Below are 17,546 nucleotides of genomic sequence, written 5' to 3'. Positions count from 1 at the left end.
TTACTTGTTGGTACTCACATGGACGAATGGACCGACATGCATAAATCGACTCAGAAAGTGATTCTATGAAGATCCTCAAAAGTAACTATGGGTCTACCTCGGTTCCTTCTCCCTATTACAAAATCCACTATGTGGTATAGATTATCATGATTACCTTCTACACCAAAAGTCTTCTAAAATTTTAATCTGATGTTTACCGGGAAGGGTATTTGAAAAAGCATTGCATGGACCCACATTCTTTTTTTCTGAAAGTTTCGGCCCAAGATACCAACCAACGGCTGTATTTGTCACAGAATAGTCTAAGTCATCGCCAAAAATATAAAAGGTATGTACACTTTTTGGTATATCCCTCATATGAGAGTATCTCCCCTATATCGGCATTTTGGAGGTCTTAGCCGGCAACAATTTGATATTTCGAAGTTTTTGTTGTTGGCACGTTTCCTTACAAAAAAATATTCAATGCAGCTCCAGATTTGGGTATAGTCTCCATAGAACGCTGGACCCTTATTTTCGGTATTTTGTCGATTTCGGTCCCATGTCCAACGAAATTATCTGTAATTTAATATATCTGGTTCTCAGTGAGTAGTTTAACTGCTCTAAAAAACAATCTTGCGAAATATGTAAGTTTTCCTATGGGGTGTGTAGAAAGATCGTCTCTCCCAGCCTTAAAAAAATTGTCTGAGGTCCTAACCTCCAAAATCAATTTTCAAGCCAAATATAAAAAACACGCCCAAAAAATTCATTTGTGAAAATTTGCATTGATTTTATTTTTTCTAAAATATTTTTGTATGAGCTATATATTGGTAGGGTATCACATTTAACAGGGAGCATGAAGGAACATAGCCAAAGGCCTATATCGTCAATATATATTTTTTTTTGGTCCAAAAATCCACTGGGGTTACATTAGTGCAAGTATACCTTGGCATAACTGGTGGCATGGCCGTGGTCATAGCCATGACTATAACCATGATCACCATAGCCTCCTTGATCGCCATAGCCGCCATGATGATGATAGGTTTCGGGATGATGGGCATGACCCAATTTCTTGACCACAGCATTGAAACCGTGATGGCCATCGGCATGATAGTCTACCACACGGGTGGTGCCGTCCGATTCCTTTAAGGTGTAGCTGCCTAAGAAAATAATATTTTTTTATTTAATTAATAATAAATTAAATACAATTTAATAATATTAAATATAATTATTATGTTTTTTTAAAAAATATTCCTTACCTTTAACATGATCACCATCTCGGTGTTCCCATTGATCCTTGATGTCACCGGTTTTCAAATCCTTGACTCCATATTTAAATTCATATTTGGGATGCGAATAATAGTCATGATGATCCCAACCGCCATGGCCATAACCAGCATCACCATATCCCGAAGAACCGTAACCGCCCTCGGCACCATATCCATGGCCATAGCTGTCATCATGCTTGACAACGGTGGCATAACTGCTTGCGGCACCATGATGCAAATGACTGGCTGCAGCCAAACCGGACAGGGCCAAAAAGGATCCAATGGTTAGGAATTTCATTTTTTGCGATTAAAACTCAGACAACAAATTTGAGGTTCGTTCTATGAGGAACGTTTAAGGGTAATTAAGGAACTGATGCCAATTACTTGGCTCATTGCAGCTATTTATAGTAAAATCAAATTACAATACCGCTTGTTTTGAATATTCACTAAATTCAAAATTCGTTCTTTCAGATTATTTTGTTTTTGCTAATTAATTAAATTCCTTCGTTTTTGTTGTTTTACCGTTCTTCATTTATTCATTTTTTGCTTGTAATTTTACCTTTCAAATGCTAGCATGAGAATATTCCATTATGAATGGTGGTCATGAATGAATAGCTGGTTCGCCACCAAATCAAAGCTACCAAAAAAAAAATCAATAATTAAAAAAAGTTATTAAAAAAATAGAACGGCCAACAAATAACAAAGAATTCAACGTTATTATATAAATACCTCATGGCTGCAGAACCGATAACATCAGTTCTTTGTTTGCAATCAAATCGAACGGAATTGAAATTCGCAATGAAATCCTTAGCCGTTTTAACATTTTTGGCCATTTGCAGTTTGAGTGCAGCAGGATATGCCGGCCATGGTGCCAGCAGCTATGCAATAATAACAAAGCATGAGCCAACATATCATCACGGCTGGTCAGGTAGTTATGGCGGTGGCGGGGATAGTTATGATTATTCCGCTGGCGGCTATGGCGGTGCATCGGAAAGTCATGGCTGGTCAGGTGGCCATGGTGGTGGGGATCATCATGACTACTACTCACATCCTAAATATGAATTCAAATATGGTGTTAAGGATTTAAAAACCGGTGACATCAAGGATCAATGGGAACAGCGGGATGGCGACAAAGTCAAGGGTAAGCTGCATGGAAAAGAAAATTGCAAAAAATTTTAAAAATAAAATATTTTTATTTTTTCTTTTAATTTTAGGCAGCTACTCTCTGAAAGAGGCCGACGGCACCACCCGCATTGTGGAATATCATGCCGATAAGCATAACGGTTTCAATGCCATTGTCAAGCAAATTGGACACCCTGTAGTTCACCATAAGGTCTATTATGGCGGTTTTGAAGGCAGTTATGGCGGTCATGGTCATGGCCACGCCACCAGTTATGCTTCTGTGAAGCTTCATTAACAAATTGGATACCTTAGACATTCAATTTTCCCATTAATATCCTTGGCACCAAATAAAACAGACTCCGAATATCCATTATGTTAATAACTAGATTAGACATTATTTTTCCTGAAAAAATATATACCCCTCCAGTACAATTTATATCTTGATTTTCATTTCAACGCCTTTAGCCGGGGATGTACACAGAAATTAAGTACCAAAGTAGATAGAAAGGTAGAGAGAGAGAGAGAGAGAGAGAGAGAGAGAGAGAGAGAGAGAAATTATTAGAGAGACATGATATACACCCTCAGAAGTCGTATGGCTGAGGCTGTAAAAATCCGAAATCAAATTTATTTTTCGAAATGTTTTGTCGCTAAAGGCAGAAACGTGTTCAGGTTTGGACCCGGGCTCCTCTCCGAAATGGCTATTTTTCTGCCATTTTTGAAGGAAAAGGTTCCGGCCCGAGAACCTCTCCCAAATGGCTACTTTTCAGCCGTTTTGGAAAGAAAAGTAGCTATTTCGAAGAGGAGCTCGGAACCAAAGCTTTTCTTTTAAAAGTGCTAGAAAAGTAGCCCTCTTAGCCTGAGTACGTCCTTTATTCCATTCGGATTGTTATAAACTCAGCCATATGGTCACAGATGGTAAATATCATGTCTCTCTGATGACTTCTAAAGGGATTAAGTGGTTTTATCCAAACTTTGCACATCCTAAGCTGCCTGTCAAACCTAGATCGGGTTCGAAGATGGAGAGTATCAGCACACTCCTACCCTTCTGAATCCCCTTTAGGGGTAAAAATCAAGAAGATTATAAAAACTATTAAAAGCAACGCAACTTGGTCTGAACCGAACTTTTTATAGCACTGAGCACTGAGAACCAAAATTTTAACAAGTGAAAAAGCAGTTATATTCGGCCGGGTCAAATTTTTAATACCCTAAACTATTTTGAAGGATCTTGAAAAAAATCCGTCGAAAAATACCACTTAAATGAAAATTGTTATATGGGGGCTATACGAAGACGTGGACCTGCAAACATTTTAGTCATAGGCTGTACAGGGTGAGATGAAAAACCTACAATCAAATTCAGACTCCTGTCATTTCTAAGCCACTCGTCCGACAGCTGTTAAAATTATTCCAGTGACAGTACATTTTATTGTTTACAAACGTACAAAAGCATTTAGGTGAGAATTTTCCAGAAAAAAAGTTATTCGTGATGGAATTCAAGCCTGATTTCTTTATATTTGGCTGGAAAACCACAATTGGCTATCGTTAGAGCACTTCAGCATTTCAATGTGAATAGATCTTTTGTGTCTCGTACTATCGCTCGTTACCGCGATACTGGTAGCGTAGCCCGACGTCAAGGAAGTGGACGGAAGAAAACAGCAACATCAGCAGAAATGATTCGAAAAGTAAGGAAGCGACTTGATCGAAACCCGCGTCGCAGTGGCCTAAAAATGGTTCGTGAGCTGAACATATCGCAATATTCTATTAGGCAATTTTTGAAAAATGAGCTTAGGGTTAAGCCATTGGAATTCCAAAAGGTGCAACTTACACTGCAACAGAAAGAAAATAGACTCAATAGAGCTATAGAGTTGCTCGCTTGGCCGAAAGTGGTGAACTGCCGAATTTAGTTTTCTCCGATGAAAAAACATTCGTTATCCAGCAGTTTATAAACAAACAAAATGATCATGTTTTCTTGCCAACAAGTTAAAAAGCAGTAAGTTCGGCCGGGCCGAACTTTGACTACGCTAAAATAATCAAAATAGCGAATATTGGGAGGTACCGTTATATGGGGGTGTACGAAGACGTGGACCTGCATATACAATTTTCTGCCTTAGGCTGTAGAATCCATTTCGAACTTCAAACACCAAATTTGAAACAATTCCTGTGAATAATGTCGCTAAAATTAACAAAATACCGAATATAGGGAGGTACCGTTATATGGGGCTATACGAAGACGTGTACTTGCACAGACAATTTTCTGCGTCAGGCTGTAGTATTTATTTCGAACTTCAAATGTCAAATTTTAAACAATTCCGGTGAATAATGTCGCTAAAATCAACAAAATACCGAATATCTGGAGGTATCTTTATATGGGGGCTATATGAAAACGTGGACCTAAATGACCCATTGCCTACTGGCAAAATAAACGTGTGTGCAAAATTTTAGACTTCTATCTCAATTCGTTCGGAAGATAGCGTCGGACAGACATGGCTAAATCATCTAAGAATTTTACGCTGATCAAGAATATATATATATATACTTTGTTGGGCCTAAGATCATTATTTCGATCAGTTACAAACGGAATGACAAAATGAATATACACTCCATAGTATGATGGAGGGTATAAAAATGTCAGCTGAAAATGTGCACCTTCGGTTGGCAACCAGACCTCAAGCGCTGGCCATGGTGATGGTGTGGGTCGACATAACAGCCGATGGTCGCTTTCCGCTCGTATTAATCAGAATAAATGCCGATTATTATCGCGAAAATATTATGGAGGGTGTATTAAAGCTTTCGGCACGCAAACGATTTGGCCGCAGATCTTGGACATGCCAACAGGCCTCAGCATCATCGCACTCAGCACGCGCCACCCAAGAATGGTTACAAAATGAGGTTCCTCGCTTCATTTCCAGCGCACAATGGCCAGCAAAATCCCCGGATACCAAATTGTTGGACTACTGTGTCTAGAGTGTTTTGGAAAGCAACGTTGGAACTAAAAACCAGTAAAGAAAGTCTTAAAGTCGGGCGGGGCCGACTTTATGATACCCTACACCACTTTGCTAATTTAGTTGAGCTGCGCGTAACAATTAAAAGTTTTTATGGGAGAATTCAATCATACACGCTATGATTATAATTATAATTTAAAGTTCAAAGAACTAAATATGCCGAAGCAATTGTATCTTTTAAATTCGGAGTTGTATTGCCCATTTGGTGCACAATTAATCTGAAATCGTATAAAAATATATATGGGAGCTATATCCAAATTGGAACCAATCTCGATAAAATTTGGCAAAGATATTTCTGAGCTGTATTTGATATATATTTCACTGAATATCGTTGTTACGGAGTGCATATTACGGCTGTAGGTAACAAATATGACAAATCGGATGAACAGTATATATGGGAGCTATAGCTATATCTGAACCGATCTTCACTAAATTTGACATACTAGCTTCTAGACTCAATTCGGTCGTAAGTGCCAAATCATCCAATTTGGGCAAATGTTAGACGTTTGGTGCACAATCCAATGTAAATCGGACGAAGTTATATGTGGGAGCTATATCCAAATCTGAACCGATCTCGATAAAATTTAGCAAATGTATTTCAGAGCTGTATTTGATAAATTTCACCAAATATTGTTGTTACAGAGTACATATTACGGCTGCGGAGGACAAAAATAACAAATCGAATGAACAATATATATGGGAGCTATAGCTACATCTGAAGCGATTTCGATGAAATTTGGCATACTTATTTTGAGGTCCAATCTGATCGTACGTGCTAAATTCCATACTATTCGGGCTGATATTACACGTTTGGTGCACAATAAAAGGCAAATCGGACAAAGATATATATGGGAGCTATATCTAAATTTTGACCGATTATCTCCAATTTCAATAGGGTTCGTCCTTGGGCCAAACAAATGATTTGTGCAAAATTCCATACTATTCAGATTGATATTACACGTTTGGTGCACAATAAAAGGCAAATCGGACGAAGGTATATATGGGAGCTATATCTAAATTTTGACCGATTATCTCCATTTTCAATAGGGTCCTTGGGCCGAACAAATGATCTGTGAAAAATTTCATCTGGATCGGGCAATAAATGCGACCTGTACTTTGTTTACAAAAATACATGGACAGACGGACGGACATGCATAAATCGACTCAGAATGTTATTCTATGCAGATCATCAAAAGGAACTATGGGTCTATCTCGTTTCCTTTTGCCTGTTACAAACAAATGCACAAAGACATAATACCCTGACCACCTTGTTGTGTAGGGTATAAATACCAAGAGGTCGATAACCTCAAGCAAGCGCGTCGCCGGGAATGGGCCAAAATACCGTAGGGCAACATTCGGGCAACGTGTGACGGTTTCATTGACCGTCTGAAGGCTATAATTCGTGTCAAATTTGACTAATTCGAACAAATCTAAACTCATTCTAAAATTTAAAGTTGATTTGTTTGTAAATTTGAATCAAAACTAGAAATACCATTAGAAGGGGATGTACATAAATGTGGACCCATATAGTCCATTTTCAATTCCAAACAGTTCACCTATCTTAAAAGTTTTAAGCTTTATGTTGATTACAACAGATGGACGTAATTCTTTCTATTGTCCGTATTTAAATCGACATTTATTTTTATGTATACTCGTCACAAATATATAGCTTATTAACTCAAAGAGTGATATAACTCAACAAATTCGTTTAGTTGAATTCGCAATTTCTATACAGTTTTCATGTTGGTATCAGTAGAACTGTAGAGATTTGTTTTCTTAGAGTTTGACATGAATCAACAAAACCAAAAATTGATAACTTGAAATGGGGTTTCTTCTCGCAGCAGACTTTTTTGATGTGATGTGTGATACTCTATTGACAAATGAGCGATAGGACTTTATTAGGTCTACGAGAAATATGTCAAGAATTGGCCGGCCAATCGTTTAATACCCTCCACCATTAAAAAAAAAAAACGTTGAAAAATACCGCTTAAAATTCTGAAAATCAGTTGTTAACTTTATATGACCCTATGCGAAGACGTGGATCTGTACAGGCAAATTTCTGTCATTGGGCACCCATTATGAACTTCAAATACCAAATTTTAAACAATTCCGCTGAAAAGTTTGACACAAATCATAACTACCCATAAAAGGGTAAAAATTTTGAATGACTCTGTACTACAAAATTAAATTTTTTCAAAATTGATAAAATTAAAAATATAAGGTGATTTAAAAGTTTACATGGAGGAAAAAAACCGAAGGAGTGACCCAATATTGTACATTTCGTGTCAGATCTAAGCCTGATATACATATTGCAACCTGCCGAATATTGACTATATCTATAGATATGTGATCATTTTTGGAAAATGTTACCAGAAGGTCCAATATATATCGTATTCTCACCAGATCTGATGTATAGCTCCATCGTTATTCATAATTTTTACCCTTTTGTGTGAGAGGTACCAAAAGTAGAATTTACTTCTATCAAGATCTTGTGCTCATAGAAATGTTGAGATGTGCCATATTAGAAGAACATCGAAATAATAGTTCATATTTTATAAGAATTATAATTATTCAAAATTTTGACCTTTTTGGGGAGGTACTAGATAAAGTGGGCCGATAGCCTGACCTGGAATTGATAAAAATATTAGGAATTGCAAATGATTTCACGAAATTGGATGATCGTTTTTTGTTCTTAAACATAAATTATTTCCTGTGGAAATGTTGACATTTGTGGGGAAGGTACCAGAAGGAGTAGACCGATATTGCCCATCTCCGAACTCGATATAAATTTGACAATCATATTACGATGTACGAAGTTTGGACCGAGTCGGATAGTACCTTTGACAGTTGTCGTGCGAAACAGCTAGCCAGAGAGACAGACTGACAGCCCCATATCGGCTCCAAATGTCCTGAAAAGGATTTGGCCCAAAAAGACCTAAGGTCTAAAACCGTTATTTTAATGAGGCACTTTTTGGCCGTATCAAATGATACATACCCCCATATGGCTTTGGATAATTATATGGGGACGGACATCTTTGAATCAATTTGGATTTGTTTTTGGTAATCAGGAGTATATACCATACCGTCTGCGAATATTTCGAAGGATTGTAGAAAAAGTCATGGTAGAAGCTATGAATAAAAGGTTTTTGTTACAAGTTTTTAGAATTGTTATTTTTTATTGGAATATACATTAAAGGATTAAAGGATAGACTAACAGGAACCCGTTTTTTACAAATCGTTTCTTAAAAAATATACTCCCTGTCAAAAATAGTATTTTTAATTTACCAGCCATGGCCATGGCTAGTGTGACCACCACTTTCATGATGCTGAATTTCTTCGTGATGAGGGTGGCCAACATTCTTGACCACGGCATTGAAGCCATTATGTTTATCGGCATGATATTCTACAATGCGAGTGGTGCCATCAGCTTCCTTCAAAGTGTAGCCACCTAAAACATTAAAATAAGATTACAATTTTCAAAATTTTAATATTTCCTTCAAGGACAAGTACTTACCCTTAACCTGATCGCCATCCCTGTGTTCCCATTGATCCTTGACATCACCGGTCTTGGGGTCCTTTACACCATATTTAAATTCGTATTTAGGATGGGCATATTCATCATAATGCTCATCATGCTGCCATTCGTGGCCGTGGCCAGCATCATGAGAATCACTGGACAAGCTGTGACTTTCCTGATGACTCTCCCAGCCATGACCATGGCTCTCGTGACCATAACTCTCATGACCATGACCAGCAGATAAACTATGACTGTCACCACCATATCCATGCGACCAGTCGTGGTGATGGGCAGGTTCATGTTTAGTTTCTACCGAATAACTACTAACACCATGATGCAAGTGTCCTGCAGCAGCCAAACCGGACAGAGCCAAAAATGATCCTATGCTGAGTAATTTCATTGTTGCGTTTTTTTTTTTGCTTTAGTTTGTGTCTTGAAGCGAATCACTTGAATAATACTGTTTTCCAGTTAAGCATATGGTATTTATACTTATGATTTTTATTGTAGTTATTTTTTATTTCTTTTTGGTTTTGGATTTAGAAATATAACATTCCTTTCATATTTAAGGTTATTCAGTACTAAACTACATGCAGTAAAATTTGAAAACTATTTGCCATTATGTTGTTATTGTTGCTACTCTGACAGCGTACGCCAATAACTGCAAGCATTATTCATTCATTTACTTACCGGCTAGCTGGATGGTCGATTGGGGCTGTCTTGCAGCTGGCTGGCTTTAATTTTTATTCTTACTAACTGAAGTGCCAAAATTAAAACTTTTAGTGCGGGAAGTTATTGATAATTCAGAATCCATCAATGTAGATTTCATATTTTAATTCTTAATTTTTTGGAAATAAACCCTTGTTCTGCAAGCACTTTCTTTTCTTGAACAAGGTGAATTACGTAGAATATATCAGTAGATTTACAAAACGGAGCAAAGAAAGGCTCTTTGTGTGGGACTTATAATACGCCTATTGGTCCCAAAATTGTCCTTCGATTTTAAAGTTAGCATTACCATTTTCAAAAAACTGACTACGTTTCCTGCTAATTACGCCCTAGAAGACTATGTGCTGGGGGTATTGTAAGATTGGGCCAAAAAGTTTATGACACCTCGAAATATTGGTCATAGACTCACGATTTTATCGCCGAGCTGGGTGTGTCTGTGCATGTTAGTTTGTAATCCGGCTACAGGTCGCAATTATGGTTCGATCTTCACGAAATTTTGAATACAGGTGGGGTTAGGATCAGAATAGAAGTCTATTTGTGGTGATGTGCGCAAAATACTTAGGGGATGAAATGGACCAAAAACCTGAAAACCCCGTATGCAGTCCCTCAACAGGTCGCAATTATAGACCAATACACAGTGACAAGCCATGCCAAAAATCAAAATCCTGAATATAATAATTTTTTACTTTAGCGACGAAAATATTGTCTTAACATATCAAATTTTAATATTACAAGAATTTTTATACCCTCATCCATATGGCTACAGGGGGTATATATCATTTTATACGGTCTAAACGTGCCTAGTCGAAATAACGGTTTTAGACCCTAGGTCTCTTTGGACCAAATCCGTTTCAGAACATTTGGAGTCGATCTAGCGATGTCCGTCCGTCCGTCTGGCTGGTGCGCACGATAACTTTCGAAGGGAGTATCCGATTTGGTCCAAACTTGGTATAACGTAATATTTTTGTCAAACTTAGATCGAGTTCATAGATGGGCAATATCGGTCCACTCCTTCTGGTACCTCCAACACAAATGATCGAGATTTTCAAAAAATATATATTTTTTTTCTGCACAGAAAGAGAATCGATAATCCGACTTTGTTCCAACTTTGCAAATCCTGATATTTACGTCAGTTCTAGGTCAAGTGAAAAAATGGATAATATCGGTCCACTACATCAAGTACCTCCCCCCACAAAGGCCGAAATTTTGAATATCCATCAAGCTCTTAAAACACTAAATTAACATCCGATTCCATTCAGACTTGGCACATCTCAATATTTTCATAAACGCAAGATCTTTTATAAATATGGTAAAGAACGGATCATTCGTTCTGGTACCTCCCAAACAAAGGACCTAAGTTTTCAATAATCAAAACGAGCAAAGAATCCGAAATAAACATCCGATTCTCTTCATATTACACATATTACTAACTCAAGATCTGGTGTGAAGATGGGATATACCGGTCCACCTCCGCCACAAAGGGTCAACATTTTGAATATCCATGAAGCTCATTAAACGCAAAATTAACATCCGATTCTATTCAGACTTGTATGATGTGAGAGACCGATTGACTTCAAATTTCACATATCCCAATAATTTTAGTAACCCAAGGTCCGGTACCAAGATGGAATACATCGGTCCACTCCTTCTGGTACCTTCCCCACAAAGGGTCAAAATTTTAAGGATCCATGAAGCTCGTAAAACGCAAAATTAACATCCGATTCTATTCAGATTTGGAGCTTCTCAATATTTTCATCAACACAAGATTTGTTATAGAGATGGTAGAGATCGGACCATTTTTTCTGGTACCTCCCAACATAGGGTTCAAGATTTTTAAAAACAAAACGCTCAAAGAAGAAAACGAAAAAATAATCCAAATGCATCCATCCATCTACTCAAATTTCCCACATACATATATTATTTCTAACACAAGATCTGTTGTGAAGATGATATACATCTGACAACTTATAACTGTCATAAATTGCGAAACAATTCTGCGATTCTTTACAACTTGCTATATATAAATATTTCTCTCAACCAGAATGTGGAATTTATTGTTTCGCATAATGTTCGATTTTCTTGTAATTTTGCCCATACCAATATTTTTATCTGTATTAGATGAAGTATGAAAATGGAATATTTCCGCCGACTATTTGCACATTTTAACATTTTTTGAAAACTATCACATATCTCATATAAAGTGCAAGAAATAGCCAATATAGTCCAAGCCTGAAATATCATATTTACCTATGTCCGATGCTAAATGGACAATATTGGCTCATTCCTTCGGAACCTACTCCATAGAGGTTCAAAAATTTGAATAATCATAACAGAAGTTAAAATATATTTAAAACAAGTAAGCAAAGGCTACAGTCGAGCGGGGCCGACCGTTGAATACCCTATAACACTATAATAAATGATACAGTTTATATGGGCCAGATACTCGAAAGAATTCCACAACATATTGAGACAAATAATAAAAGAAAACCATCAGGCTTCGTTCTCTAATATTCGAATAATAGAAACTTGAACTAATTTGCTCATTTCCAATTTATAGGTAGATGTTGCACGTAAATGGTCTTCCTAGATCTGGAACCAATATTTCCCAAAGACCCATAATCTCTCAGAAGTGGCAAAAGATTAACATCTATTATTGGTTTTTGACTAAAACGCATCTATATGAGATACAGACATTTGACTATGTTCTTCAACGAAATCAGCCTTAACGAAATAGTCAGAAGTGCGTCTTTCCTGTGTTTGTGAATTCTCCAAAAAGACACTGGAATGGATATTTTCGTATTTTGTCTGCAAAAGTTGGCAAACTATTTCACACATTGAATATTTTTGGATGGCCATCCGAAACTGCTGTGCGGTAACCCCCATTCAAATGTGCGAGAGGATCGGGCGATAATTACGACCTGCTGACAATTTTGCAGTTTTTGGTCCATTTCAACCCCTAAATATATGGCGATCATCTCCAAAAAGATTCTGACCCTCATCTTATCCCCAAGCAAAATTTCGTAAGGATCGGGCCATAAGTGCGATCTGTATATGATATCCTGATATCCTAACTACTAGTTTTGTTAGCTGTAGAAATATAACCAAATGTTTAATTCACAATGAAAATATGCCAAAAATATAACAAAATTGAAAAAATATGAGAAAATGTTACAAAATCAATATTTTCATCTTTAGAGAGATATTTTTATGCGATTTTTTAGAAGTTTTTTCTTTCCCGCCAAGAGGCCATTCTGAATTAATGAGAACTGTCGAAATCAGTTCAGCCGTTCTCGACATATAAGAGATCTTTCAAGCATATCCTCTTTGATAGACATATATATCGCACATATTTTGCTATACATCCGATTTGTTGGATGTTAACATCAATGTAAAGGTCAGAAGTAACCTTGTCATGACTTTGTGATTTCGCCGGGATTTAAAATATTCGCGGTTTAATGAAAAATTTTGAATTTTTTCAACACAAAAGATATGGTCTATTTTACCCGCTAAATATTATCCGATGACCACCCAATTTGGTAGGCTTCTTCCCCGCCCTAAACTCTGGCTACATGCGAAATTCCGCGTCGATTGGTCTATAATTGCGACCTGTAGAGCAACTGCAAAATCAGGATTTTTTTCAATTTTTAGTTCATTTCGACCCCTAAATATTATGCGATCATCTCCAAAAGAAATAGGGTTCTATTCTGACCTTAACCCCACCTACATTCTTAATTTTGTGAGGATCGGGCCATGATTGCGACCTGTAGAGTGATTACAAATTAACCTGTACAGACGGACATACATAACTAGATCGACTGAGCTCGGCGAGATAGGAAGATCCATGAATACTTTCCTATGTGGGAAACCAATATTTCGAGGTGTTACTTAATTTTTGACCCAATCAAACTTATAATACCCCCAACACATAGTGTTGTAGGGTGTAAATAATATGACCACAAGGTGGTCAGGGTATTATGTCTTTGTGCACTTGTTTGTAACAGGCAAAAGGAAACGAGATAGACACATAGTTCCTTTTGATGATCTGCATAGAATAACATTCTGAGTCGATTTATGCAAGTCCGTCCGTCTGTCCATGTATTTTTGTAAACAAAGTGCAGTTCGCATTTATTTCCCGATCCAGATGAAATTTTGCACAAATCATTTGTTTGGCCCAAGGACGAACCCTATTGGAATTGGAGATAATCGGTAAAAATTTAGATCCCATATATATCTTCGTCCGATTTGCTTTTTATTGTGCACCAAACGTGTAATATCAGCCCGAATAGTATGGAATTTTGCACATACAACCAAATTAGGTCTGAAAATAAGTAATCGAAATCGGTTCAGATATAGCTATAGCTCCCATATATATTGTTCATCCGATTTTTTATTTTTGTCCTCCGCAGCCGTAATATGCACTCTGTAACAACAATATTTGGGGAAATTTATCAGATACAGCTCAGAAATACACTATAGCTCCCATATATATTGTTCATCCGATTTTTTATTTTTGTCCTCCGCAGCCGTAATATGCACTCTGTAACAACAATATTTGGGGAAATTTATCAGATACAGCTCAGAAATACACTTGCTAAATTTTATCGAGATCTGTTCAGATTTGGATATAGCTCTCATATATATCTTTATCTGATTTCAAAATAATTTTGCACCAAATGGGCAATACAAGTCCGAATTTAAAAGATACAAATGCTTCCGCATATTTAGTCCTTTGAACTTTAATTTATAATTATAATCATAGGGTGTATGATTGAATTCTCCCATAAATACTTTTAATTGTTATGCGCAGCTCTACTAAATTAGCAAAGTGGTGTAGGGTATCAAAAAGGTGGCCCCGCCGACTTAAGACTTTCTTTACTTGTTTTATCTGTAATAGATGAATTATAAAAATGGAAAACTTTCGCCGACTATTTGCACATTTTAGCATTTTTTGAAAACTACCACATATCTCATATAAAGTGCAAGAAGTAACCAATATAGTCCAAATCTGAAATATCATATTTACCTATGTCCGATGCTAAATGGACAATATTGGCATATTCTTTCGGCACCTACTCCAAAGAAGTTCAAAAATTTGAATACTCATAACATAAGTCAAAATATATTTAAAAATACATCTGTCGGCAAAACCGTTCCAAATCCATACTTTTGAAACATATATGCGGAATTTTGAAATAAAAATTGTATTTGTGTTAGGAAACCTTAATAACTATTTAAATTTTTAAATTAATAACAGGAACTTTTTTGATATTCCGAATATAGATGATATCGGGAGCATATCAGAAAGGGCATACTGAAAATCATAGAAATCGCATATTGGATTTGCAATTAAAGTGCAAAATAAATGCATCTAATAGCAATTCATGCACATATTTCTTAACACTAGCAATTAGTTTGCATATTAATCCAACTATAAGTTATAACAATGACCCATTTCGCCCTGACAGCTATTTAAAAACTATTTGGCGTAAACAGTTATTGTCAACGCATAATTTTGTGGTTATTTCAAAGAAAATACTACCCTTTGATGTTAATTGTTTAAATTGTTAATTAAACACATGTTAGTATGGCAAAACAATTTTACCACGAAATTAGCAATAACGCCACACAATTAGCTATTACTTTAACGCCCAAAAATAGATTTGAATGGAGTTGAATTGAATTGAATTCAAATGAATTGCAGGCAACCAACCAACCAATCAGCCGGCGAACAACTAAACGAATGAATGATTCTTGCAAAAATGTTATGACGTAGTCATCAGAGCAACAACAATAACAATACCGTGGCTAGCTAGCCAACCAACTAGCTGCTACTCCACGAAATGTGTTGATTGCCGGTTTAGTACTTTTTTGGAGTTAAGTACTCAATAACCTTAAATATGAAAGGAATGTTTGTTACACTTCTAAAATGCAGTAGGAAAAAAAAAGAAACCAAAAAACCGCCACACATTAAAAAATTAACAAATTAAAAAAACCTATTGAATTAATTTGGTCGGGAGTGTGCTGTGCTATATAAGCCATGCATCCAACTGGAATATGTTATCAGTTCTGTGGTCTTCATCAAACCAAAAACATAACTTCTTCTAACTCAACGTAACAATGAAATTCCTGGCTCTTGGTTCATTTTTGGCTTTGTCCGGTTTGGCTGCTGCTGGACATTTGCATCATGGGCACTCGGGCTATTCGGTTGTGACTAAACATGAACCTGCCCATTATCATGGCTGGTCCCATGGACATGGTGGTGACAGTCATAGTTTATCTGCTGGTCATGGTTATGAGAGCCACGGCCATGGCTGGGAGAGTCATCAGGAGAGTCACAGCTTGTCCAGTGATTCCCATGATGCTGGCCATGGCCACGAGTGGCAACATGATGAGCACTATGATGAATATGCCCATCCTAAATATGAATTTAAATATGGTGTAAAGGACCCCAAAACCGGTGATGTCAAGGATCAATGGGAACACAGGGATGGCGATCAGGTTAAGGGTAAGCAACTATTCTTGGGATAAATATTTCAGATTTGTTTAATTCTGATACTTATTTTGATTTTTTAGGTGGCTACACTCTGAAGGAAGCCGATGGCACCACTCGCATTGTGGAATATCATGCCGATAAACATAATGGTTTCAATGCTGTGGTCAAGAATGTTGGTCACCCTCATCACGAAGAAGCTCATCATGTTGAGCATGGTCACAGCCACCATGGGTGGTAAATGTAAACCGCGATAGACGAAATACGATGAATTGCTTAAAAAATAGATTAATGATAATCCTTTGTGAAATGTGATACACTGTAAATATATAATAAAGAATTATTTTGAAATATTAGTCACCCATTGATTTCTTAGACCAAAAATTAAAAAGAGTTTTGTAGAAGGACGCATTACAGCACGACCGACTAAAAATATTGAGAAAACCAGTAAAGAAAGTCTACTACCCTACACCCCTTTGCATATTGAGGAGAGATTTATATAACAAATAAAAATTAAAAAATCTAATGGATAATATATATGGGAGCAAAAGCTTTATCTGAACCGATTTCGATCAAATTTGGTATACTTATTTTCAGGCCTAATTTGGTTGTATGTGCAAAATTCCATACTATTCGGGCTAATATTACACGTTTTGTGCACAATAAAACACAAACCGGACGAAGATATATATGGGAGTGATATCCAAAACTGAACCGATCTCGATAAAATTTGGGAAAGGTATTTTTGTGCTGTATTTGTATATTTCCCCAAATATCGTTGTTACGGCTGCGGAGGACAAAAATATCACATCGGAAGAACAACATATATGGGAGCTGTAGCTTTATCTGAACCGATTTCGATCAAATTTTATCACGTTTCCTTTTGCCTGTTACAAACAAATGCACAAAGACATAATATCCTCATCCTGGTGTTGTGTATAAAAATACAAATACGGAATATAGCCGGTATATTGAGGTCTATACGAAGACGTGGACCTGCATAGGCAACTTTTGTCATAAGCCATTACAATATTTAAATACAAAACTTGAAAAAAATCCGGTGAATAAGGTAGCTAAAATCATCAAAATACCGAATATAGGGAGGTACAGTTATATCGGGGCTATACGAAAACCTGGAGCTGCATAGACAATTTTCTGTCATTTTATGTAGTTCCTAGTTCCTATTACGAACTCTAAATGCGAAATTTGAAACTACTCCGGTAAATAATGTCGTTAAAATCACCAAAATAACAAATATAGGGAGGTTTTGATATATTGGGCCTATACGAAAATCTAGGCCTGCATAGACAATTTTCTGTCACAGACTGTAGTTTCCATTACGAACTCTAAATACGAAATTTGAAACAACTACGATGAATAATGTCGCTACAATCCTCAAAATACCGAAATTTTTCACAAATCATTTGTTTGGCCCAAGGACGAACCCTACTGAA

At 36.7% G+C, this 17,546-nt stretch overlaps 3 protein-coding genes across 3 annotated transcripts; 2 read left to right on the top strand and 1 right to left on the bottom strand.

Annotated features, from left to right (window-relative positions):
* Window positions 1-786: 786 nt before the first annotated feature.
* Window positions 787-9,299, bottom strand: LOC101890115 (uncharacterized). Its single transcript, XM_059129286.1, has 6 exons — window positions 8,877-9,299; window positions 8,648-8,810; window positions 2,464-2,638; window positions 2,333-2,387; window positions 1,233-1,541; window positions 787-1,133 (listed from the first exon to the last, which is right to left on the bottom strand). Exons 1-6 carry the CDS (start codon window positions 9,277-9,279, stop codon window positions 904-906), a joined length of 1,335 nt encoding a protein of 444 aa, XP_058985269.1. The 5' UTR covers window positions 9,280-9,299; the 3' UTR covers window positions 787-903.
* Window positions 1,996-2,781, top strand: LOC101891470 (adult-specific cuticular protein ACP-20). Its single transcript, XM_005184913.4, has 2 exons — window positions 1,996-2,382; window positions 2,456-2,781. The coding sequence occupies exons 1-2, from the start codon at window positions 2,040-2,042 to the stop codon at window positions 2,656-2,658; spliced, it is 546 nt and encodes a 181-aa protein (XP_005184970.1). The 5' UTR covers window positions 1,996-2,039; the 3' UTR covers window positions 2,659-2,781.
* Window positions 9,300-15,658: 6,359 nt separating the features above from the next.
* Window positions 15,659-16,448, top strand: LOC101891650 (adult-specific cuticular protein ACP-22-like). The gene is made up of 2 exons (XM_020037244.2): window positions 15,659-16,107; window positions 16,176-16,448. Exons 1-2 carry the CDS (start codon window positions 15,720-15,722, stop codon window positions 16,331-16,333), a joined length of 546 nt encoding a protein of 181 aa, XP_019892803.2. The 5' UTR covers window positions 15,659-15,719; the 3' UTR covers window positions 16,334-16,448.
* Window positions 16,449-17,546: the final 1,098 nt, after the last annotated feature.

This window comes from Musca domestica, unplaced genomic scaffold (genome assembly GCF_030504385.1).
Source record: "Musca domestica strain aabys unplaced genomic scaffold, Musca_domestica.polishedcontigs.V.1.1 6, whole genome shotgun sequence".
NCBI lineage: Eukaryota > Metazoa > Arthropoda > Insecta > Diptera > Muscidae > Musca > Musca domestica.
Note: the sequence above shows the minus strand (reverse complement) of the source record. Positions and strands in the feature narration are given on the sequence as shown.

Coding starts and splice junctions, on each gene's coding strand:
- LOC101891470 (XM_005184913.4), top strand. CDS start 2,040: ATGAAATCCTTAGCCGTTTTAACATTTTTGGCCATTTGCAGTTTGAGT. Junction 2,383..2,455: donor GGATGGCGACAAAGTCAAGG/GTAAGCTGCATG, acceptor TTTTAATTTTAG/GCAGCTACTCTCTGAAAGAG.
- LOC101890115 (XM_059129286.1), bottom strand. CDS start 9,279: ATGAAATTACTCAGCATAGGATCATTTTTGGCTCTGTCCGGTTTGGCT. Junction 2,388..2,463: donor CCGTCGGCCTCTTTCAGAGA/GTAGCTGCCTAA, acceptor TTTTCCATGCAG/CTTACCCTTGACTTTGTCGC. Junction 1,134..1,232: donor AGATGGTGATCATGTTAAAG/GTAAGGAATATT, acceptor TTATTTTCTTAG/GCAGCTACACCTTAAAGGAA.
- LOC101891650 (XM_020037244.2), top strand. CDS start 15,720: ATGAAATTCCTGGCTCTTGGTTCATTTTTGGCTTTGTCCGGTTTGGCT. Junction 16,108..16,175: donor GGATGGCGATCAGGTTAAGG/GTAAGCAACTAT, acceptor TTGATTTTTTAG/GTGGCTACACTCTGAAGGAA.